Genomic DNA, 25,005 nt, shown 5'->3' with positions numbered 1-25,005 from the left:
CCTTCCACTGAAATAATCCTACTCACTGAGGGAGTTCTGCACTTATTCCTGCCTTGAGATCCAGCTTCTTGGTTGGCCTCCCATTCAGTACTGTGTCAAATGCTTTCTGACTGTCTGGATAAAACCATGCTGGCTCTTACTTAGGTAATGTCTCCTCAGTAAAGCCATCTCTTTACTTTCCGAGTATCCTTTTTAAAACCTTATAGACCAAACTCATCAGTAGCTCGGGGACTCTTTTCAGTATTCTGTCACTTAGATAGGTATAACATTTGCCTTTTTTCCATTCCCTTGGTACTCTTCCTCTCTCGTAACAATTTTAGCAGTATTTCAAAAGGTTTATCTAAAGTATTTGCACACATCTTCAGTACATATGGTGTGTGTGTTACAGGGAGAGAGTTCTTCACTCACTTTGCCCTTTCTTTAAACTTTGTATGTATGTACTACATCTTTACTCCTATGTATGAATGCACTTACACACCCCAGCCTATGCCAGTTACCATTTTGTCAACCAGCCCCTAGCTGGTAGGACTGTTGATGGCTAGCACAACCAGGATTCATACATATGCCGGTTTGATCCCAGGTAATCCATGCATGCATATGTGTAATTACATTCTCTACCAGCATACACTTTAATCTGTGTTTGGTGTTTGCATTAACCATGTCCTCAGTCATTAAATTACATTTATTCATCACTATTATAATATAAAAATACTTGTTTATATATATTTCTTACTGAATTTCATGATACATCCTCTGGTTGCTTCATTCTTACAGCTTGGAAAGAACTGTTCACTGTCCATGTCACAGATCTGTTTTAAGAACTTAAAAGGCTGTGATTAGGTCAACCCTCATTTTTCTCCCTTCCAAAGTGGACAAATTTAAAGCCTCAAATCTTTCCCTGTAACTTAGCTCTCTTAATTCTGGTACCATCTTTGTTGCTCTTCTGGACTTTATTAGCTCTTTGTGCTTCTTTAGGTACATTGACCAAACTTGAAAATCATATTCTAGTTTTGTCCTTATATAGGATATGAACAGCTTGCTAAGTATTTCCTCATCAATATAACTGAGAGCTATTCTGGTATTTGCCAGCAGGTAGTTTGTCTCCTTTCCTAGTCTCTCAATATGGGACTCTGGCAGCAGGTTAGGGAGGATGTCGCCTCCCAAGTCCTTGTCACAGAATTCTGAAGCTTAATTCCAGTCACATAAAAATCACACTGAAGCCTTCTTTCACTCTATCCCAACCTCATTACTTTACAATTCCTTGGTTGAGTTTTATCAACCATGTATCTGACCAGCTTTGGAGTTTGTTCAGGTCCCCTTGTAATCTGATGAAATCCTCCATATTTTTCATTTCCAAATGACCTTTGCATAATCTGCAAACATATACAAGTAAGAGTCCATATCATCAAACAAGTCATTTACTCAGATCAAAAAGAGTAAAGGTCCCAAAATACCCTGCTGGTGGCCTCCACCCATTTGTCCTTTGTGCCCTTCCATTAAGATAATCTATCCATCAAAAGAGTCTCCCCTTTATTTCTACCTAGTGTTCCAGCTTCTCAATCAACGTTTCATGCAGCATTGTGTTCAATGCTGTCTAGCATTTGTTACACTTGACATTTCCCTAAATCCATGTTGCCTTTCACTTCAGTAATTTCTACTTCACAGAAAGTCATTTATTTGTTATTTGATCATTTTAACAGTACCAAAAAGATCATACTCATTAAGGAAACCAGTTAGTTCAGTGCTTCTTTTCAGTCTCCTTTCTAGTGGATGATTATAACATTTGTTCTTTCCACTCCCAGATATCTAAAACACTTCACTTCCTCCAATTTTTCTCCATTCAAACTTACATCCCAATTAACTTGTCCCTCAACCCTAATAACCTTGCTCTTATTCACATTTACTCTCAACTTTCTCCTTTCACACACTTTTCCAAACTCAGTCACCAACCTCTACAGTTTCTCACACAAATCAACCACTAGAGCTGTATCATCGGCAAGCAACAGCTGACTCGCTTCCCAGGCCCTCTCATCCACAACAAACTGCATACTTACCCCTCTCTCCAAAACTCTTGCATTTACCTCCCTAACCACCCCATCCATAAACAAACTAAACAACCATGGGGACATCACACATCTCTTACACTGACCGACATTCACTGGGAACCCATCACTCTCCTCTCTTCCTACTCATACACATGGCTTACATCCAGCAACTTACCTCTAATTATCTATCCATTTATCTAAATCTCTAATGCATGTCCCCTTTGGGAACTCCCGTCAAGGTGTACCCATGGCAAAATAGTCCCCACTTATCGTTATCCTTACAAACCATTCCATGCATTCTTCCACCATGTCTTTCCCTCCAGTATTCTTCCACCCTATTTGCCTATGTCACAGATGGTTTTCCTCTCATACCAACCACTTTGTAATATCATGCTCTTTCCTTGTAAACTACCAGTCTTGCATTCTTTCCACATGACCAAACCACCACAAAGTATTACGTTTCACCTACTCCACCACTCTACGATTCATTCCGTTTGCATTTCCTGCTGTACTACATCTCTCATACACCCTTCATTCCATTGAGTCACACTTCATGCTCTTCTCAAATAGCTCATTTCCACAGCCTGGATTCTTGGCTTCTATGACTCAATCCATGTCCATGTTTCAGCTGCATAGGTCAGGGTTGGGAGGACTATGATATCCCTTAATCCTCTCTTCACTTCTGTACTTACACCTCTACCCTTCATTATTCTATTAAGGGACTCAGTGACTCTTCTACCCTGTACTGCTCTCTCCCTTATCTCTCCTTCCATATCACCAAACTTACCCTATTGCCCTGCCTAGTATTGGAACCCACTTGGGCCCATGAAGGTGTCATGGTCATTAATGCTGACTCAATATGGAATTCCATAAATAAAACTTCATCCTTACTGTGTAATTAGAAAAGGAGTCAGAGATAACAGAATAAAGTAAAATTTGTATACTTATAAGATGGTACATTTCTAGATATAAGTTGGTCCTCAAAATAATATGCAGTGACAATCAAATCAGAAAATCTATCCACAGGTTTACTTCCTAGTTAAACATTTGGTTGGATGAATGCAGAGGCAACATGAAAATAATATTTCTGTACATGTTAATCATATTCCAGTCTTCTTAGTGAATAGTTTATTGTATTTACACCTTATTAAGTACAAATAAAGCTAATGGACTAAACTTCTCTATATAAAACTTACAAAAAAAAAACTGTCCCTGCAACTATAACTAAAGTGAAAAATGTAATACTTAAAATAAAAAATGTCATCATGTTAAACTACAAATGCTGCATACCTCCTTGACACTAAATGAGAAACAGACACAGCAAGCACCTTTAATTTACAGGAAGAATTATAATCAACCATTGACACATTTCTGGTGGAAACAAGACTTCTTTACTATGGAACTCCTTTAGGAATAATGAAGGACATGTAGTCAGCAGTGGCTCCCCAGGCACTACGGTTGTGTTGGAACACTACAACCCATGAGATTAGCCCAACCAGCCACATCAGTGCTCCTACTGCTGATATGATGACATCTGTCAAAACAGTGAATTGATTAATTCTTGGTAAGCAGATGCAACTGCACCTCCTCACAAACAAGAAGCTTCACTTAAAAGGAGGTTATAAGGAAACAAAATAAAAAGTACAGAGGTACAGCAGTATAAACAGTTTTTCAAATTCTTATCATGCAAATCCTAATACACAATAACTTTGACCCCATAGTTAATTTCATAACCAGATGGTTCACAATTTATTCTCTTGATTATCATTACACAGTATGTTTGAAGGAATAGTGGTTCCAACAATGTTGTATGGTTGCGAGGCGTGGGTTATGGATAGAGTTGTGCGCAGGAGGATGGATGTGCTGGAAATGAGATGTTTGAGGACAATGTGTGGTGTGAGGTGGTTTGATCGAGTAAGTAACATAAGGGTAAGAGAGAGGTGTGGAAATAAAATGAGCGTGGTTGAGAGAGCAGAAGAGGGTGTTTTGAAATGGTTTGGGCACATGGAGAGAATGAGTGAGGAAAGATTGACCAAGAGGATATATGTGTTGGAGGTGGAGGGAACGAGGAGAAGAGGGAGACCAAATTGGAGGTGGAAAGATGGAGTGAAAAAGATTTTGTGTGATCGGGGCCTGAACATGCAGGAGGGTGAAAGGAGGGCAAGGAATAGAGTGAATTGGAGCGATGTGGTATACCGGGGTTGACATGCTGTCAGTGGATTGAATCGGGGCATGTGAAGCGTCTGGGGTAAACCATGGAAAGCTGTGTAGGTATGTATATTTTGCGTGTGTGGACGTATGTATATACATGTGTATGGGGGTGGGTTGGGCCATTTCTTTCGTCTGTTTCCTTGCGCTACCTCGCAAACGCGGGAGACAGCGGCAAAAAAAAAAAAAAAAAAAGAAAAAAAAGGTTAACAAAACTGGACTTTTTTTTCTCATCAAGGATGCAATGTTACTTTTCAAGACCTATTTCTAATGGAGATTACAAAATTTTAGTCCATTTCAGTACAAGACCTCTCATTTTCTTTCTACAGATACATACTTTTTCAGTTCAAGTGCTGCTGCATGATGCATGGGTGAAAGGAAATAATAAAATTTGTACCAGTTCAAACTTGTATTGCAGAAATTCAGTATTCTCAAGCAGCAAGTATACAGAGAAATACTATCCAGAAGGACAAGCTAAAAACATTGAGCTTTTAACCTTCTATGTCACTCTTCACAAGCTAAAAGTGCTGAGCTTTGGACTCGGGTTCATCCCTATATAACATCCAGCAGTAATCCACAAGCATTCCTTCATTCCAGAAACCCTGGTATTGATGCTCCATCGCACTGATGTACTGATAGAAGTGCTCTCCCTGTTCATCAGACACTGCTCCTATGTGCTCCACAAGAACATCCAGATGTGAATGGAGGAAATTCACCTTGAGCGACATCCTACATCCCAGACCAGCATAAGATTTCAGAAATCTTTTCACGCAGCCTTCAAAATCCAGAGATCTTACGTTTCCCAAGAAATTTTCACACAGTCAACCAAAAGGGCTCCAGGTCGTCAGCTCCAAGTCATCAAGATACGTGCTGAAATTGTGGTCTTTCAAGAGTTCCTTCATCTGCAGACCAACGAAGATGCCTTCTTTCAACTTGGACTTGGTGATCTTCAAAAGTTTTCCACCACATACTCGAATCCTTTTATGTTTCCCTCAGCTAGTGTTTTCACAAACTGCTCCATGAGACCAAGCTTCATGTGGAGTGGGGGAAGAACATTTTATGGGTGAACCAGAGGCTTATCCTGGGCACCTGAAATTCCTGGCTCATATACTTTTTGTTGAGGCCAATCTGACTCCATATAATGCCTGGAAATTACTCAACTATCCCAGCAGCAAAAAAAAAGAAAAAAAGAAAAAAAAGCAGTATTTCATGAATACTGACTACATTCCCATCACCAAGCCGATCACTTTCAAGTCCCCACATATTTTCCAGTTGTAATTTTTGTATTCTATGATAGCTAGGAGGGCCTGCATGTTCTCATAACACACTTTCATGTGCAGTGAATGCCCTACAGGAACAGAAAGTTTCTTTTTTTCCAATGTGGAGCAGCACTGCTTTTAGACTTCTCTTAAATGAGTCCATGAACAAGCACCATTGAGAGGGATCATGCTCTTGGGATGGCAGTGGAATAATGCATCGATGTTACAACAAAAACAGAGCAGCCCATCTAAAGAAAGATGAAAAGTTAGAGTCAGACTCCTTTTCCTAAATTAAGTTATGCGAGCGTCCTTCTTGAACAGACGTTTTTCTCTTAGACGAGATGCCAAAAGTTCAGCTTTATCTTTCAGCAGTGCCAAATTTCAGACCAAATCATCTAACTCTCCTTGAGAACATTTCTTTGATTCATTGTCAAGTACAAACTCTGCATCTGTTCCCATTTCTTCCCATACAGCAGCAGCTTCCTCACCATGCTCTTCTTCATCGTAACAACTTCAGATGCCATCCTCCAGTGGTAGTGTAATGGGAAGGTTGTCATTGTTGTATGGCACTGATTATACTGCAGAGTCTAGGCTAGGGTAGACAATCTAGTGCTTGTTCTTAGGAGAAAAGTAGATGTGATACAAGAAAACAGAGTGCATTTTCAAAAACAGCATTCAGATCTAAAGTACAAAACAAGCAATTTTTTTTTTAAGATGAAGACTCCAGCCACAGACAAAAGTCCACATCAAGGCCTGGCTTTAATTGAAATATAGAGAGAATCACAAAACAGAAAAAGAAAAGACAAGGGAAAGTATTTACAAAACTTAGAGGAAATAAAAGACCTGTCTTTTGAAGTGTGCTAGGTCATAGTTATTGGAAAAGACAAGAGAAATTAGAGAGTTCCAAAGCTTCAACATGTAAGGAAAGAAGCAGGTATCAAAATGGCCCACCCTTGAGTTGCCAATGGCCACACAATAATCATGTGATGTAGCAGCTTGTCGAGTATTGCTTGTTCTAGCTTGTAGTGGGGGCACACATGCAGCCAGCTCTCAAGAGCAAAAACCAAAGTAATACCTATAGAAAGGGAAAGTGAACACCAATGCGGCATACGGCAAGGGGGTCAAGTCTGGAAGTTACCCTGCAACAGTTTATAAGTCAGACAGCTTTCAACTCAACTCTGTCAAGTAAGGATACAGAGCTAGAACCAACCCAAATGTGAGAGCAGTACTCCATACAAGGATGAATCAATCCTTTGTATAAACAGAGCAACTGTTCAGAAGAGAAGCTTATGGGACACCCAGTTTCTTAGAGGCAGACTTAGCCATTCCCAGAATGCGGGGTTTCCAAGAAAGAAAGGATGTTACAGTAATACCAAGTACGTTCATTGACTCAAAGAGGTGGAATTACAGAACCATCAAAGGAGAGACAAGAGTTATAAGGAGTTTTCAATAGAAAGATGGGTAGAAATTGGGTCTTGGAGGCATTAGATTAAACAAGGTTTTGTCTACCCATGAGATAAACAGTTCAACCAAGTCTGAGTTTACTGAGAAAGCTGTGTGAAGATGAGATGCAGATTGAGTGAGAAAAGAGGGAGCAGAACTGAAGGATGAGGATGAATGTATTGCTGAGTTGTTTGTAGAGGAGAGGAAATCGATGAAAAACGAATAAAATTGCAGGGGACCAGATATAACCTTGAGAGACACTGTTGTTAATGGGGAAAATGGGGTTGGCTGATCCATTAACAACCACAAATACATTGGCTGGAGAGGAAGCTAGATATGAAGGAACAAAGTGAGGAAGGGAAGCCAAAAGACAGGAGCTTAGAGATGAGACCCCCAGTGCCACACCGTCAAAAGCCTTAAATATGTCGAGGACAACTACGTATGACTCCCCAAAATCTTTCAGGGATAATGACCTGACATTAGTAAAGAATATCACCTGTGGATCTTGCCTTACAGAAGCCATACTAGTGATCAGACAGAAGACTGATTTTTGAAGTGTTTAAGGATATGAGAGTTGAAGATGGATTCAAAGACTTTGGACATGTCAAAGCAATATGACAATAGTTAGAGGGGTCAGAATGGTCACCCTTCTTAGGGATGGGATGTATCAAAGCATGTTTCCAAGGAGAAGGGAAAGTTTTGTTTTTAAACAGAAACATAACAGACAAGCATGCACAGGTGCAAGTTTTGAGGCAAACTCTTTAGTACAGTGGGATGGATGCCATCAGGACCATAAGCTTTGCTTGTCTCCAGAGATAGAAGTGCTTTCCGGACATTCTGAAGAGATTACAGGAAGAGTCATAGGATTGGTAAGAGGAGCGTCATCCAAGGTGGAGTTAAAGGAGAAACAGGAACCAAAGGGAGCTGCTCTGTCAAAGGAAGAGACAGCTATAGTACCCTCAGAATGGAAAAGTAAGGGAAAGGTAGAGTGACAGAAGTTGTTAGAGATGCCCTTAGCTAAAGACCAGAGAGAACTATCAGTGGATGATGAGATGTTATTTCACTTCCTTTGAAGAGTGATGAAAATTAGTTGTTGACCAGTTATCGGTCCTACTTCCCCTTCTGTACTCATCTATTTGTACAGGGCAGGAGGGGAGTTCTACACCTGAAGATCCCAACCTCATGAGCTTTAAGTTCTAATCTTGTGAACTTTCTCCACTTCCATACAACTTTATAAACTTATTTATACTGTCAGCAATCAAAATTTCAATACTTTGCTTATTCATTCACCCATTAATCTGATAGTAAAAGTACTTTACATCTTTTCTAAAAAGTTTCTTACCATGGCCTCTGGTATGTGACCCTGGTTGTAAGCCTGTTTCTGCCAAATAAAATATCAGTAATCATCATATTCCTAAAAATTCACTTCTTTCCATTAAAACTGCAATGTATTTCTTCACCTGGCATTGCCTGTTTGTTTTTTATTGTCAAATGCATAGCTATCACTCTAGTAGCTACCTGGTGTATGGTCCATTAAGCAACCTTCCACCATCCATGGCATTTGTAGGATAACTGACTACTGTGAAATTTCTAAAGATAAATTATCACTGAAATTGAAATACGGTATCTGTATGAAACTCATGACTGCTTTAGGAGATTTAAAATGAAGCGGAAAATGTTGGCCGTATCTCCAACATGTGGAGGACTCAGGTCCCAAGAGTGCATGGTACATGTGTAGGACTGAAAGGGGTGATTTTCTTTTTTTAAAGCTCCAGTCAAGGACAAAAGTCCACATCAAGGCTGGGCCTTAATTGAAATGTGTAAAGAGAATTATGTATGGAAAAAAGATAAGACAAGGGAATTATTTACACATGTTGGTAAAAGTGAAAAACCTGTCTTTAGAAATGTGCCAGGTCATAGTTATTGGAAAAGGCATAAGAAGGTAGAGTTCTAAGGCTTCAACATGGACAGAAAGAGGCACTTATCAAAACAGCCCACCCTTGAATTGCTGATGGACACACAGTAGTCATGTGACACAGCACCTTCCGGAGTATTGTGTGGTCTAGCTAGTGGTGGGGGCACGCAAGCAGCCAGCTCTCGGGAGCAAAAACCAAAATAATACTTACAGAAGAGAGAAAGTGAACCAGCATTACATCTGACAGTGAGTCAAGTTTTGAAGATGTATTTAGGGTTGATTTCACTACCTTATATGTCTTTTTTTTTCTCTGAAAGGATGTAATTCCAAATAATTTGGCTCTAGCAACCTTTTCCTGGCTCTAACAACCTTTTCCTTTTATTAAGTACAAATTTTACACAAGCCTGCAAATAAACTGCAAGACTGTGTTTACCATCAACCTATTTACCAATCATTATGCTAGTTTTCCTGTTTACTATCTAGCTATTAACCGATCTTCTTGTTAGTTTTCCCAAGTCCAGTCTCTGTGAAAACTGATTACATGCTCCTGTCATCATACCAAGGGTATTCATAAAGATAGTCATCCTTAACACCTATTTATACTTCTGTTGTCCATTCTCCTCAGGAACTCCCTCATGGAGGTGGCTACAGTACCCTTCAGGAACACCCAAAAGGAAGTGGCCACAAGTCTCAACAAGTGGTGAACTCTAGTGCCGCTTCTCAGCCTTTAGTGCCTCACCCGTAACAGGCCACTGGCACAGGGTAATTCTAGCACAGTGTTTTCTGAGGCTCCTACTTAATGTTCTAACAAATTACTTCTAGCTAATTTTTTTTTTTTTTCATACGATTCGCCATTTCCCGCATTTGCGAGGTAGCGTTAAGAACAGAGGACTAGGCCTTAGAGGGAAAATCCTCACCTGGCCCCCTTCTCTGTTCCTTCTTTTGGAAAATTAAAAAAAAACGAGAGGGGAGGATTTCCAGCCACCCGCTCCCTCCCCTTTTAGTCGCCTTCTACGACACGCAGGGAATACGTGGGAAGTATTCTTTCTCCCCTATCCCCAGGGATAGCTAATATGTCTTCCTAATATTTCTGCCTATTATTCTAACCTCTTGACTACTACCTAATGCTCCCATCTACTACTTCTACCAAATGTTTCCAATTAATGCTACTGTCTAATGTTCCTACCTACTACTTATATCTATTGCTTCTAACAATTTGCCAAAAGGCAGAGTTTGGGCTAGTGCATATCATTCATCACAGGAAAATCTAGAATTACAAAGCATGAGTTGTGAGAGTTAAGTGTTGTCAAGTGTTACGTGTGATAAGGAGAGACTGTATGTTTGTGGACAAAATGCCATAAAGAAAAGACAGCTACCTAGGTCAAAGGAGTGCATCTTGACAACCAGTGAAGTGCTGACTTAATACACAGCTGTCATTAACCCTCCTAATACCCAAGCGGGTAGTACCAGTAAAACCCTCTCTTGTCAGTGGCTGCTTACCAACTACTATTTATTGACACCAATACTTACATCTGCGGATATGCTTCTGCTCAGGATAAGTGGGAGCCCAGAAAGCTTCATTCAAGAACCAGATGGCATTTATCGCCCACATAAATGGCAGGAAAGCAAATCCAGCTGAGGAGAAAATATCATGTAATATTTATAGTAGCTACAGCAAAATCAATAGAAATTAAATTTCAGAAGATACATCTGCATGGAAGCGGAAGTGGATCATAGGGTGGGGGAGGGGGCGAAAATTTTGGGAGCCTTGAAAAATGTGTGGAAGTCGAGAACATTATCTCGGAAAGCAAAAATGGGTATGTTTGAAGGAATAGTGGTTCCAACAATGTTGTATGGTTGCGAGGCGTGGGCTATGGATAGAGTTGTGCGCAGGAGGATGGATGTGCTGGAAATGAGATGTTTGAGGACAATGTGTGGTGTGAGGTGGTTTGATCGAGTAAGTAACGTAAGGGTAAGAGAGATGTGTGGAAATAAAAAGAGCGTGGTTGAGAGAGCAGAAGAGGGTGTTTTGAAATGGTTTGGGCACATGGAGAGAATGAGTGAGGAAAGATTGACCAAGAGGATATATGTGTCGGAGGTGGAGGGAACGAGGAGAAGAGGGAGACCAAATTGGAGGTGGAAAGATGGAGTGAAAAAGATTTTGTGTGATCGGGGCCTGAACATGCAGGAGGGTGAAAGGAGGGCAAGGAATAGAGTGAATTGGAGCGATGTGGTATACAGGGGTTGACGTGCTGTCAGTGGATTGAATCAAGGCATGTGAAGCGTCTGGGGTAAACCATGGAAAGCTGTGTAGGTATGTATATTTGCGTGTGTGGACGTGTGTATGTACGTGTGTATGGGGGTTGGGCCATTTCTTTCGTCTGTTTCCTCGCGCTACCTCGCAAACGCGGGAGACAGCGACAAAGTATAAAAAAAAAAAAAAAAAAAAAAAAAAAAAAATCTGCATAACATTTTAAGTGAATTGGAACAGTATCCCTGAACAGAAATCACCACAATAATGACCACAAATTCTGCAATAAGTCACTTAGGGGTGAAGGACTAACTTTTTCCTGTCTAAATCCCACATTTTCCCAGTTTTCATAGCTTTCATCACTATTTTTTTCAAAGTTTGCACTTTTTCACAATCAAAATTTTCTTGAAAGACCCATTTTTTCCCCTGTTCCTTACAACTTTCCACACTTTCCTATCTTTTCTCCTTTAGGCTTCTATAATATATCCATAACCTTCCCCCTTCTTCCGTGTATTTCATCTACCTAATTTTTCCATTTATATTTCTAATGCCTGTTCCCTTCAGAAACTCCCTTAAAGGGGGTGCCCATGCTATAAGTCTCCATAACTGGTGAACTCCAGTTGTGGTTTTTTAGCTTTTAGTGCCTCAACCTTAACAAAACACTAGCAGAGGGCAGCTCGAGCAGTGTTTTCTGTGTACTTCACAGCCTTCCCAATTATTATGCAACTAATATTAAAAGATCAGAAATCTGGTCATCCACTAGTGATAATAATCATTCACTATAATATACTGCAGCACTACCAATCCAAAACAAATGTATTAACTCCCCAGCGTTATCTTTGCTGCAAAGGAAAAATTATGAATTACTCCCATTTTCTGTCAAAACTTCTTTTATTTTTATGTTTCCAATCCAATGAACTGCACCTCTGAACCCACTTCTTTCCTGCATCAAAGCCCTCCCTTGAATATTTTTTCCAAAGTTTACACTGTTACAATATCACTAAACCAAAATTTTTCTGTTCTTCATAGCCAACCACACAAGTGGGTTTGGTCAAACATTGTAAGCTAATTCATATTTTCTCCAAGTCTTAAATAAAGAAATACATCAAAAAACATATCTACTGAAAGCATATCTGAGAAAATGTAAATATGGCCCAAAACTTTGATACTTACAGAAAGGAAAATAATAGCTGATCTAATGGCCTAGCAACATTCCAAATGCACATTTCCTGAACAAGCGGACTATCCTGTAACAGTAATAACTTTAGTGTGCATAAGCATTTTTCAAGGTTTCAGTGCGTGGCATACCATCTGCAAGCTGGCGACACTGAATGGGTGGGAACCAGACCTCAACATTCTGGCGCACAGATTTCTCAATGCAATCCTGCAGAATAATTATGCTGGAGTAGACTGTACACAACGGGCATCTAAAGATTTAAATTCTCAATAAAAACCCATTTATATGGCTAGAAAAGCATGTTTTGTTTTAAAGTACATGCTAAACCTTTCCCACATATTATGTAGGTGTATCAAACATCAGAGGTTCAGCAGGGCTCTTCACAAAACCTCGTTCCAGTAAATTTTATGCTCTTGCACACAGTAATATAATAAAATATATAATGATCAACAAACTTGCTTTGTAATGGTGAAAACATTGGTACTTTGAAAGATTTACCATTTGGTGAACAAAGATACAGGAATTGCCCAGCTCTGCTAATGAAGGCCTAACCTAATCTGAATATATTTTTATTAAAATAAATCATTCTTGGCAATGTAATTCAGTATATCAGCAACCTTGCTCCAGTCCAGTTTAAGTGAAAATTCATGTAAAAATGTAGATAAGGCTAAGACAGTTTAGATGAGGTTTGCTGTTGGTATGTAGAAAAAATACTCAATTCTAGTCAATTAGAATCTATTTTCATTTGTCTGTAAACAGTTAACTACATTTAATATATGCATGATATTATATTTACTATCTTCACTTTTACTTGTTTCATTACCCTTAAAATGTAAAGCTGAAAGAATCAGATGCGTTCTGTCCCTTGCTAATATTTCTCAAAACCTGGAGAAAGTCAGAAAAAAAAATGTCAAGGTAGTCTTTGGTACCAACCCTATTCCCATGCAAATAGCTATAATGCTTCAAAATCATCTTTACTTTCTGAGAATGAGGCCTTCAGTTCTGGGTGTATGGGATTCTGTAAGGAACAGGAGAAAATTAATGGGAAAGACTAGAACAATCTAAAGGGAAAACTTTTTTCTTTTCATACTTGATTACCATTTCCCACATGATCAAGGTAGAGCCAAGAACAAACAAAGGCCACAACCATCCACATTCATTCTCTAGCCGCCATGTGTACTGCACCAAAACCAAAGCTGTAAACAAAACCAGGAAATATATTCACAAAATGCCGCAAAACATTGCAAATATAATTACAAATCATATATAACATTACTATATGTCTGGGCGATCAATTTTCAACTCTGACCTCAGAATCACAATACTGTAGAGTATGGAAGAGGATGAGATATTACCTCTCTCTGTTATCTTCCTTGAAAGACTGTGCCACAAGGGATCACCTTAAAGTTAACAACGATTATGGTGAGTTATCAAGAAAATCCTCTTACAGGGATTAAAATACAAAGTGTTCTTATCTCTTCTGTAGTTTGCCATTATTATTATCTTTCTGATGAAAGTCCACATCCTCGGTAGTTAAAATAATTTGTTCACCACTCACTACAGTCACCGTTAAAAGATGTGGTGACCAATAAGTGGACGATACGAAAATAGGTTACGTTAAAACTCGCCTAATGATGCAGGGAAGTTACAAAAGGACTTGGATAAACTCTGTGGGTGAGGGAATGGCAAATTGATTTCAACGTAAGTAAATGTAAGACATTAAGTGTAGGGAAGGTGGGTAACTACTATCAATATGATACACTCATAGCGAAATCAGACTGAGAGGGATTTGGGAGTATTAATAAGTATCAAAGTTAAAAACAAGACAAATACAGTGTTGGGATTCATTAGAGATGTAATAAAACCCTAATGAAAAAATAAAGCTTTATCTTGCATTGGTTACACCTCATTTGGTCTATGCTGCACAGTTATGGTTGCCTTACCATCAGGTAGATATAGATGGATTAGAGAAGAAGCAGAGAAATTTGACTAGAATGATATTAGTTATGAAGAAAGACTTGCTGGGCTGAATTTACATTCACTGAAAAGAAGGAAGGCCACAGGGGAAATGACAGGTGTACAGATGGATGACAGGTTGGGGGGAAACTGACAATGTTCTAAGGAAAGACAAACAGGTTAGAGCTCGCAATAATGTCTTCAAGATCGAAATATTCAGGCTCAGATTGGATGTAGGGAAGCACTGGTTTAACAACAGGATGGTCGATCTCTGGACCAGCTTGGCGGATGCATTGGCTGGAACCTTACATTATTCTAAGAATATGTGGGATGAGCTCCGTGGCTGTAGACAAGACCAACCTAGTATTAGGGAGTCCATGATCTTATCAAGTGTAGGACGCTTCAGTAGGTAACGCTGAACTTAAAGTCTGATAAATACACCCCTCTTACCCCATCAACAATATACATTGAGAGTACTAAACATTCGGTAGACACTAACCCATATAGTATTTCCGACAAAGCGTTAGCTTTCTCTCATTGGGCAGCTTTGCCAAATTCATATCTGTACTTTAATCTTAAAATATGGAGTTGTAAATACGAATCTTCTCTTGAACTAGTTTACCACAACACTAATAATGGCGACTCAGGTCAATAGTTCCCTGTACACCTGGTATCCAGTCTTTTCACTCTTCCTTTTATCTTATCTCTCTATTTTCTCATCTTCAAACTCTAACTTGACTTCCTCTGACCCACTCTAACCTAATATAACTTTCATCTCAAGAAATGTTACGTATATAGATGTAACTAGCCAAGTCATGATTTAAAGTTTTACATTCCATGACACAATACGTAATAGATTATTAAAGTTTTTCATCAACATTAAAAATTAATATGAAAATCCAGAAAATTTGTGATTTTCAAAAAATGTCTAAATATCTCTTACAACCAGAGATATTATACAGAAAGTGAGATATATAAGAACTTATGCTTAATCTTGATTTATACCCAAATTTATAGTGAGTTTCGACTACAACTCTGAATTAAGGCTAAAGGAATATGAGCACAATTTCTTTAGCGCATTAAAGATCATTTTACCAGTATATGCATTATCTTCATAGGCACAAGAAGGGATTTACACCCAAAAGGTTCATTCAGCATCATGAATGACAATTTTCAAAATCCAGATACAATTTCTGTGCAGATTTGAGATCAGATCAGACTTTCATTGATCATGATTGGAGGAAACCATTTTGAGCATATCTTAAGATATTGGGTAATTCAAGAACTGTTTTGAGTTTTTGGAGTTATATCACCATGAAGGACTTCTCTTATTGCTAGAAGAGGCTTTAACACTAGGAATTACGTTACTTCTTTAATAACTAGAGACCAGATATATTAAAAAGAATGTTTATCAGATAGATGTGATGCATTCAGTGAACACATCATCTAGTGTAAATGTTTTGTAAAAACACACATATGATAAAAAGTACCCTACATACATGCATTCATCAGCAAAATTAATGAAAGGAATGAAAAATTATTTGCTTTTTGTCACAACATGAGGACATTCAGGGGTGGAAAGGCTGACAGCTACTTCAGAAATTGAATTAATCTCTTTTCCAATCTCTTTTTTCAAAATATCAAAGTTCACTAATTCAACAGTCTTAAACTCTTACTACCATTGTGCTAAGAGTAAAAAGGATCGATTTTTTACCATGATAATTAGTTTCTACGTAATCTACATGATGTGTGTTAGATGTTAATGCAAGAAAAATCATCCTGAAATTTTCAGTTTATCATAATTCATTTTATGGATTCTTGAGAGATTAAGCAATTTACCTATAAGTTGGGTATATTAATATGGGACATTGCTACAAGTAACAAATTAAGTATTTATTAATAGCGGCGGAAAAGTTCATGTTGGCATTTGTTTACAAAATGCTCATTGACTCCATTGTTTGGTCTAGACTTTCTTCAGGGTTGAAGGTATTTTCTGGCGTGATTCAGGCAGCAACTAGGATATACTGTCCCTCACCACGTCACAGAATCCAGTGTGTTGCAGCCAGAACTGTCAACTACACTACGTCGCTGAAAATGTTGAGTTTCGAGAGTGAGAAACGCAAATGTTTGGCCATGTCTGTGGAAGAACGGCGACGGCGTTACAAGGTACATGGCCACTTCACAGAGCTTCATCAACTTGATACATGGGACAACTATTACAAGAAGAATAAATACATTTGCAGCAAGGTTGCATTAGACCAGGCAGCCATTGCTAGTGTATTGCAAGGCAGCTGTTATAAAGTTGATAATGACCTCAACCAGAAAATATCTTTGTTTATGGGAGACATAACAAAACTGGAGGTTGATGCGGTGGTGAATGCAGCTAATAACACTCTCTCTGGTGGAGGTGGCGTTGATGGTGCCATTCACAAAGCAGCAGGACAATTTCTTGATCAAGAATGCTTCTCGTTGAACGGCTGTGAGACGGGGAATGCCAAGATCACTGGGGGCTACAACCTCCCAGCCCGATATGTCATACATACTGTCGGCCCTATTGGAGAGAAACCCGCAATGCTGGAGTCCTGTTACAAAAGGTCAATGCAAATAGCCATTGAGAACAACATTAGGACTATTGCTTTCCCCTGCATTTCAACTGGCGTTTATGGCTATCCCAGTGAGTCAGCAGTTACAGTGGTGTTGCCCATCATCAGAACCATGCTCGAGGCCCATAAGAATAAGATTGATCGCGTAATATTTTGCCTTTTTGTGGAAAGAGACATTCACCATTACCATCGCTATTTACCAATATTCTTTCCTTTACAGTAGATATGCTCTAATGCTAGTTGTAAAACATGTAATAGTTCTCTCAAGCTTTAATGCTTCTTTTTTCAAGTACTGTGTTTATCATATCCAGCCCAGTTGTAGGAAATTTTGTTTATATAAAAACTTTCATTGATCACAATATTCTGTGCTTATTAAAGTGTATTTGTTTCATTTAGTTCAGAAAGTTATAATGTTTGTGTGGAAGCCTCACTTTCAGAATTAATCTTATTAATGATAGAATGTCTTTGCAATTTTAATGGATTGGTTGTATTTCTTGTGAATATTAGATTAAGGTATATAAGGAGCTTAAATAGGATTATTTTTTATTCTAGTAAATAGATGTCTTTATAGTGACAAGTATATGAAACATAACAGAATATCTGAAAATATCTCCCAGCTTACCTAATTAGCAAAAAGGTATTTTATTTCTAATACTTGGAAAAAAGTCCCCTGTTTTCATTCAGTTTCTTGGAGGTTTAAGCAATGTTTATTCCTACAAAAACGTGCTGTAGTGAATGTAAACAGTTCTAGGAAACTTTCTTCACTTGGTGGCAGCAGGTTCTTGTCTACAGTACAATTTCATCGACATATTTTGATTGTAACATTGAAGGTTAAAGTAAAGTTTGACTGCTAAGGGGATTTAAGCTTTTCTTTGGCACTGTCAGTTTCTAGTATTACATAACCCAGCTTTTTTCTTGGTCTTTAAAGCTCTGATCAAAATGAAGTTGAGAAAAAACAGAATGATCCCAGTCAAGCTCCCCATCTTATCCTCACAAACTGCAACCAATCCTGAAGAAATTCTACTAACTTCTGAACACTTGTTAAATTTGCGTGTGCATAGTTAAATGTTGCTGAATGATGTGCATAATGGTTTATTGGCTGTTGTTATAAATTGATGAGGTGATTCTTTAAAGACAGTCATAACTGAAAGTTGAAGTGAAAGGTAAGAATTGTGTTGAGGGTCATGATATTTATATCCATGTGATACTAATGGAAATAGTAGTTGAACAAGCAGTGATTACTGTAAAGAATGTTAGCATTGGCTTCTTGGGCTGAAATTGTCTTTCTTTGCATACATTATTTATGTATGGTTTTCCAGAAGAGGAAACCAAGAAGCCTTAATGAATATAACCTAACCAATTCTAACTGATATTTTTTTAAAGTACAGTAATTGCTGCAGACTGAGTAGATTCAATGATATGATTTTCATTGAAACAAGAAAATCTGCCTTTTCCCTAAATTTGTATCAAATTCAGTTAGATTTGGACAATTTTGTATCAAATTACACATTTCTTTTTTCTTTTTTTCATACTTGATTGCCTGTGGTCTCAAAAGATGGAAGTGGCCAGGTTCCTGAGTGCTGCAGGAGCCTCATAAAGATAGAGAGGACTCCTGGGGAAGAAAATAAGTTTAACTACGTAAACACATTTGTGTTACGAGGTTGTGAGGTTGTATTATCATCAGTGAAGAGAAAAAAGTAAAGTTTTGTCAAACAATCTCTAAATGAAAAGGAGCAAGTAATTTTTCTGCTCCTGTGTGAGTGCAACCTTGAAGCAGTGGGAGCAACATAAAATGAGTCCTAGGGTTGTACATTCATAATGATAATAATATATTGTACTAGTACATGGACCCTTCTTATAGGGATCCTGTAGCACTCTAAAAGTCAACCTTGTATACAAAAGTAAGGTTAGAGACAGAACTACTTTTGTTTGAAATTGAATAATAGTATGGTCAATCAGGTTATTTTCTAGCATTATATAATAAATACTGTATTTTTCATTTGTAAATAATTTTTACCTTGCAGTCCTGACAAATTTAACTGGTATTAAATGCATTAAATCAATGAAGGAGGCTTGCTGAAACAGAAATCACAAAAAGTTGACAATATTGTATATACCCACTTGAAACAATGAATTCCGTTACAGGGAACAACATTTGCTCATAATGATTGAACAGACTTAGGGGCATTACTCCTTCACTAGTCACCCATCATGTCTCAGGTTGTTGTCCATTCCTTCAATTTAGAGGATCAGTTTTTACAGAAAAGGAGAAACGAAAATTCATTGAATGCATTTCCCAGAAGTATTGAAAACTAATGAACTTCAAGATGGAAATAAAAAAATACATACATAATTTGTGCGGAAATGGTTTGGATATACAGAGAGAATGAGAGAGGAAAGGTTGACACAGAGGATACATGTGTTGGAAGTGGAGGGAACAAGGAGAATGGGGAGCCCAAGTTGGAGATGGAAGGATGGAGTGAAAAAGACTTGGAGTGATCAGGGTCTGAACATGCAGGAGGGTGAAAGGTGTACATGGGATAGAGTAAATTGGAACGATGTGGTCTATTGGAATTGATGTCCTGTTAATGGACTGAACCAGGGCATGTGAAGCATCTGGGGTAAAACATGTAAAGTTCTGTGGGACCTGGTTATAGATAGGGAGCTGTGGGTTTGGAGCATTTTGCATGACAGCTAGAGTATAAATGTGAGTGCACATCCACCCTCCTCCACACAGCCTTATTTACAGCCTCTGCCTTGCATCCATATTAAATTGTTGAGGCTATTGTTTCTTCCAACAAACCCAATTTTGCCCTCCCAGATAACTTTCTTCTCACGATCTTCAGTGCTTCCAGAACCTTCCACTCCTCCCCCACTCTATGACTCACTTCCATGGTTCCATTTGTTGACATATCCACTCCCAGGTACTGAAAACACTTCACATCCTCCAATTTCTTCCAATTCAGACTCACACCCTAGCTAACTTGTCCCTTAACCCTGCTAAACGTCTTAATCCTGCTTTTATTTACATTCACTCTCAACTTTCTTCCCTTGTACACTCTTTAAAACTCACTTACTAACATCTGCAGTTTCTCACTCAAATCTACCACCAGTGCTGTATCACCAGCAAACAACAGCTGACATACTTCCCAGGCCGTTTCATCCCCATGAAACTGCATACTCGCCCTTCTCTCCCAGACCCTAGCATTTATCTCCCACAATACCCTGTTCATAAACAAATTGAACAACCCTGGTGATATCACACACTCCTGTCACAGACTAACCTTCACTTGGAACCATTCAGTCTTCTCTCTTCCTACTCATCTACAGTCTTTACTATTCTGCCTATAACTTTGACACCTCTCCCTTTTGGGAACTCCTTCAAGACAATGGCCATGGCAGAAAAGTTTTATGCCTTTGATAAAAAAAAAATTCACTGCTTTTTAGCTTTCCTCCGAATCCAAATATTCTGAAGACCTTCGACAAAGCATCTTTATGAACCCTATCATATGCCTTCACCAGATCCATGAATACTACATACAAATCCATCTGTGTTTCTAAGTATTTCTCACATACATTCTTCAAAGCAAACACCTGATCCACGCATCCTCTACCACTCCTGAAACCACACTGCTCTTTCGCAATCTGATGCTTTGTACATGCCTTCACCCTCTCAATCAATACCCTCCTTTATAATTTCCCAGGAATACTTGACAAACTTATATCTCTGTAACTTGAACAATCATCTTTATTCCCTTTGCCTTTGTACAATAGCTCTATGCATACATTCCGCCAATCCTCAGGCACTTCACCATGATCCATACATACATTGAATATCCTTATCAACCAATCAACAACGCAGTCACCCCCTTTTTTTAATAAATTCCACTGCTATACCATCCAAATCCGCCGCCTTGCTAGCTTTCATCTTCCGCAAAGCTTTCACATTCTGGGAGCGATGAAGAATGTGTGGAAGGAGAGAACATTATCTTGGAGAGCAAAAATGGGTATGTTTGCAGGAATAGTGGTTCCATAATATTTTATGGTTGTGAGGCATGGGCTATTGATAGTATTGTACGGAGGAGTGTGGATGTGTTGGAAATGAAATGTTTGAAGACAATGTGTGGTGTGAGGTGGTTTGATCGAGTAAGTAATGGAAGGGCAAGAGAGATATGTGGAAGTAAAAAGAGTGTGGTTGAGAGAGCAGAAGAGTGTGTGGTGAGATAGTTTGGACATATGATGAGAATGAGTGAGGAAAGGTTGTTGAAGGGGATATACGTGTCAGATGTGGAGGGAACAAGGAGATACGAGAGACCAAATTGGCAGTGGAAGGATGGAGTGAAAAAGATTTTGAGCGATCGGGGCTTGAACATACAGGAGGGTGAGGCGTGCAATTGGAAGAGTGAATTGGAACGATGTAGTATACTGGGTCTGACGTGCTGTCAGTGGACTGAACCAGGGCATGTGAAACATCTGGGGTAAACTATGGAAAGGTCTGTGGATAGGGAGAGAGAGCTGGATGTGGATAGGGAGTTGTGGTTTCAGTGCATTACACATGACAGCTAGAGACTGGTCTGTGAGGCATGGATGTGGATAGGGAGTTGTGGTTTCAGTGCATTACACATGACAGCTAGAGACTGGTCTGTGAGGCCTGGATGTGGATAGGGAGTTGTGGTTTCAGTGCATTACACATGACAGCTAGAGACTAAGTGTGAATGAATGTGGCTTTTTTTGTCTGTTTTCTTGGCGCTATCTCTCTGAAGCAGGGGGTAGCAATGCTGTTTCCTGTGGGGAGGGTTGTGCCAGGAATGGATGAAAGCAAGTATGAGTATGTATGTATGTATATATGTATATGTCTGTGTATGTGTATGTGGATATGTATATGTATTGGATTACATGTTAATTGATAGGCACGCAAAAGAGACTTTTGGATGTTAATGTGCTGAGAAGTGCAACTGGAGGGATGTCTGATCATTATCTTGTGGAGGCGAAGGTGAGGATTTGTAGAGGTTTTCAGAAAAGAAGTGAGAATGTTGGGTTGAAGAGAGCAGTGAGAGTAAGTGAGCTTGGGAAGGAGACTTGTGTGAGGAAGTACCAGGAGAGACTGAGTACAGAATGGAAAAAGGTGAGAACAAAGGAGGTAAGGGGAGTTGGGGAGGAATGGGATGCATTTAGGTTTGCGCAAAAGATGCTTGTGGCATGAGAAGCGTGGGAGGTGGGCAGATTAGAGAGGGTAGTGAGTGGTGGGATGAAGAAGTAAGATTGTTAGTGAAAGAGAAGAGAGAGGCATTTGGACGATTTTTGCAGGGAAATAATGCAAATGAGTGGGAGATGTATAAAAGAAAGAGGCAGGAGGTCAAGAGAAAGGTGCAAGAGGTGAAAAAGAGGGCAAATGAGAGTTGGATTGAGAGAGTATCATTAAATTTTAGGGAGAATAAAAAGATGTTTTGGAAGGAGGTAAATAAAGTGCGTAAGACAAGGGAACAAATGGGAACTTCAGTGAAGTGGTCTAATGGGGAGGTGATAACAAGTAGTGGTGATGTGAGAAGGAGGTGGAGTGAGTATTTTGAAGGTGTGTTGAATGTGTTTGATGATAGAGTGGCAGATATAGGGTGTTTTGGTCGAGGTGGTGTGCAAAGTGAGAGGGTTAGGGAAAATGATTTGGTAAACAGAGAAGAGGTAGTAAAAACTTTGCGGAAGATGAAAGCCGGCAAGGCAGCGGGTTTGGATGGTACTGCAGTGGAATTTATTAAAAGAGGGGGTGACTGTATTGTTGACTGGTTGGTAAGGTTATTTAATGTATGTATGACTCATGGTGAGGTGCCTGAGGATTGGCGGAATGCTTGCATAGTGCCATTGTACAAAGGCAAAGGGGACAAAGGTGAGTGCTCAAATTACAGAGGTATAAGTCTGTTGAGTATTCCTGGTAAATTATATGGGAGGGTATTGACTGAGAGGGTGAAGGCATGTACAGAGCATCAGATTGGGGAAGAGCAATGTGGTTTCAGAAGTGGTAGAGGATGTGTGGATCAGGTGTTTGCTTTGAGGAATGTACGTGAGAAATACTTAGAAAAGCAAATGTATTTGTATGTAGCATTTATGGATCTGGAGAAGGCTTATGATAGAGTTGATAGAGATGCTCTGTGGAAGGTATTAAGAATATATGGTGTGGGAGGCAAGTTGTTAGAAGCAGTGAAAAGTTTTTATCGAGGATGTAAGGCATGTGTACGTGTAGGAAGAGGGGAAAGTGATTGTTTCTCAGTGAATGTAGGTTTGCGGCAGGGGTGTGTGATGTCTCCATGGTTGTTTAATTTGTTTATGGATGGGGTTGTTAGGGAGGTGAATGCAAGAGTTTTGGAAAGAGGGGCAAGTATGCAGTCTGTTGTGGATGAGAGAGCTTGGGAAGTGAGTCAGTTGTTGTTTGCTGATGATACAGCGCTGGTGGCTGATTCATGTGAGAAACTGCAGAAGCTGGTGACTGAGTTTGGTAAAGTGTGTGAAAGAAGAAAGTTAAGAGTAAATGTGAATAAGAGCAAGGTTATTAGGTACAGTAGGGTTGAGGGTCAAGTCAGTTGGGAGGTAAGTTTGAATGGAGAAAAACTAGAGGAAGTGAAGTGTTTTAAATATCTGGGAGTGGATTTGGCAGCGGATGGAACCATGGAAGCGGAAGTGAATCATAGGTCTCCTGACTCACCTCTCCTACACCCCAGCGCCATGGGTTTCCTGACACCTCTCCTGCACCAGCACCATGGGTCTCCTGACTCATTTCTCCTACACCAGCACCATGGGTCTCTTGACACCTCTCCTGCACCAGCACCATGGGTCTTCTGACTCACCTCTCCTACACCAGCACCATGGGTCTCCTGACTCACCTCTCCTGCACCAGCAACATGAGTCTCCTGACACCTCTCCTGCACCGGCACCATGGGTCTCCTGACTCACCTCTCCAACACCAGCACCATGGGTCTCCTGACACCTCTCCTGCACCAGCACCATGGGTCTTCTGACTCACCTCTCCTACACCAGCACCATGGGTCTCCTGACTCACCTCTCCTGCACCAGCAACATGAGTCTCCTGACACCTCTCCTGCACCGGCACCATGGGTCTCCTGACTCACCTCTCCAACACCAGCACCATGGGTCTCCTGACACCTCTCCTGCACCAGCACCATGGGTCTCCTGACACCTCTCCTACACCAGCACCATGGGACTCCTGACTCACCTCTCCTGCACCAGCACCATGGGTCTCCTGAAACCTCTCCTGCACCAGCACCATGGGTCTTCTGACTCTTCTCTCCTACACCAGCACCATGGGTCTCCTGACACCTCTCCTGCACCAGCACCATGGGTCTCCTGACACCTCTCCTGCACCAGCACCATGGGTCTCCTGACTCACCTCTCCTACACCAGCACCATGGGTCTCCTGACACCTCTCCTGCACCAGCACCATGGGTCTCCTGACTCACCTCTCCTGCACCAGCACCATGGGTCTCCTGAAACCTCTCCTGCACCAGCACCATGGGTCTTCTGACTCTCCTCTCCTACACCAGCACCATGGGTCTCCTGACTCACCTCTCCTGCACCAACACCATGGGTCTCCTGAAACCTCTCATGCACCAGCACCATGGGTCTTCTGACTCTCCTCTCCTACACCAGCACCATGGGTCTCCTGACACCTCTCCTGCACCAGCACCATGGGTCTCCTGACACCTCTCCTGCACCAGCACCATGGGTCTCCTGACACCTCTCCTACACCAGCACCATGGGTCTTCTGACTCACCTCTCCTACACCAGTACCATGGGTCTCCTGACTCACCTCTCCTGCACCAGCACCATGGGTCTCCTGACTCACCTCTCCTGCACCAACACCATGGGTCTCCTGAAACCTCTCCTGCACCAGCACCATGGGTCTTCTGACTCTCCTCTCCTACACCAGCACCATGGGTCTCCTGACGCCTCTCCTGCACCAGCACCATGGGTCTCCTGAAACCTCTCCTGCACCAGCACCATGGGTCTTCTGACTTCTCTCCTACACCAGCACCATGGGTCTCCTGACACCTCTCCTGCACCAGCACCATGGGTCTCCTGACACCTCTCCTGCACCAGCACCATGGGTCTCCTGACTCACCTCTCCTGCACCAGCACCAT

General features: G+C 40.3%; 2 protein-coding genes across 3 annotated transcripts; one reads left to right on the top strand and one right to left on the bottom strand.

Moving 5' to 3' along the window:
• Positions 1-3,158: 3,158 nt before the first annotated feature.
• On the bottom strand, positions 3,159-15,056 carry pen-2 (presenilin enhancer). 2 transcript variants are annotated; one of them, XM_071666281.1, is made up of 3 exons: positions 14,754-15,056; positions 10,401-10,505; positions 3,159-3,579 (listed from the first exon to the last, which is right to left on the bottom strand). In XM_071666281.1, the coding sequence occupies exons 1-3, from the start codon at positions 14,812-14,814 to the stop codon at positions 3,440-3,442; spliced, it is 306 nt and encodes a 101-aa protein (XP_071522382.1). In that variant the 5' UTR covers positions 14,815-15,056; the 3' UTR covers positions 3,159-3,439. The 2 variants fall into 2 exon arrangements, with proteins under 2 accessions (XP_071522382.1, XP_071522381.1); XM_071666280.1 differs by lacking the exon at positions 14,754-15,056 and adding an exon at positions 14,615-14,648.
• A 1,115-nt stretch (positions 15,057-16,171) lies between these two features.
• LOC139751164 (macro domain-containing protein CT2219-like) lies at positions 16,172-18,856 on the top strand. Its single transcript, XM_071666277.1, has one exon. It carries the CDS (start codon positions 16,172-16,174, stop codon positions 17,078-17,080), a length of 909 nt encoding a protein of 302 aa, XP_071522378.1. The 3' UTR covers positions 17,081-18,856.
• Positions 18,857-25,005: the final 6,149 nt, after the last annotated feature.

This window comes from Panulirus ornatus, chromosome 11 (genome assembly GCF_036320965.1).
Source record: "Panulirus ornatus isolate Po-2019 chromosome 11, ASM3632096v1, whole genome shotgun sequence".
Classification (NCBI taxonomy): Eukaryota; Metazoa; Arthropoda; class Malacostraca; order Decapoda; family Palinuridae; genus Panulirus; species Panulirus ornatus.
The sequence above is the reverse complement of the archived record's forward strand: the minus strand, read 5'-3'. Positions and strand labels throughout refer to the sequence as shown.

Excerpts from the sequence above, each read along its gene's own strand:
- pen-2 (XM_071666281.1), bottom strand. The coding sequence starts at position 14,814 with ATGAATTTGGCAAAGCTGCCCAATGAGAGAAAGCTAACGCTTTGTCGG. Across the intron at positions 10,506-14,753 it reads TTGTCGGAAATACTATATGG|CTGGATTTGCTTTCCTGCCA; the intron begins GTTAGTGTCTAC and ends TTTTCTCCTCAG. Across the intron at positions 3,580-10,400 it reads GCAGAAGCATATCCGCAGAT|ATGTCATCATATCAGCAGTA; the intron begins GTAAGTATTGGT and ends CTGTTTTGACAG.
- LOC139751164 (XM_071666277.1), top strand. The coding sequence starts at position 16,172 with ATGTTGGCATTTGTTTACAAAATGCTCATTGACTCCATTGTTTGGTCT.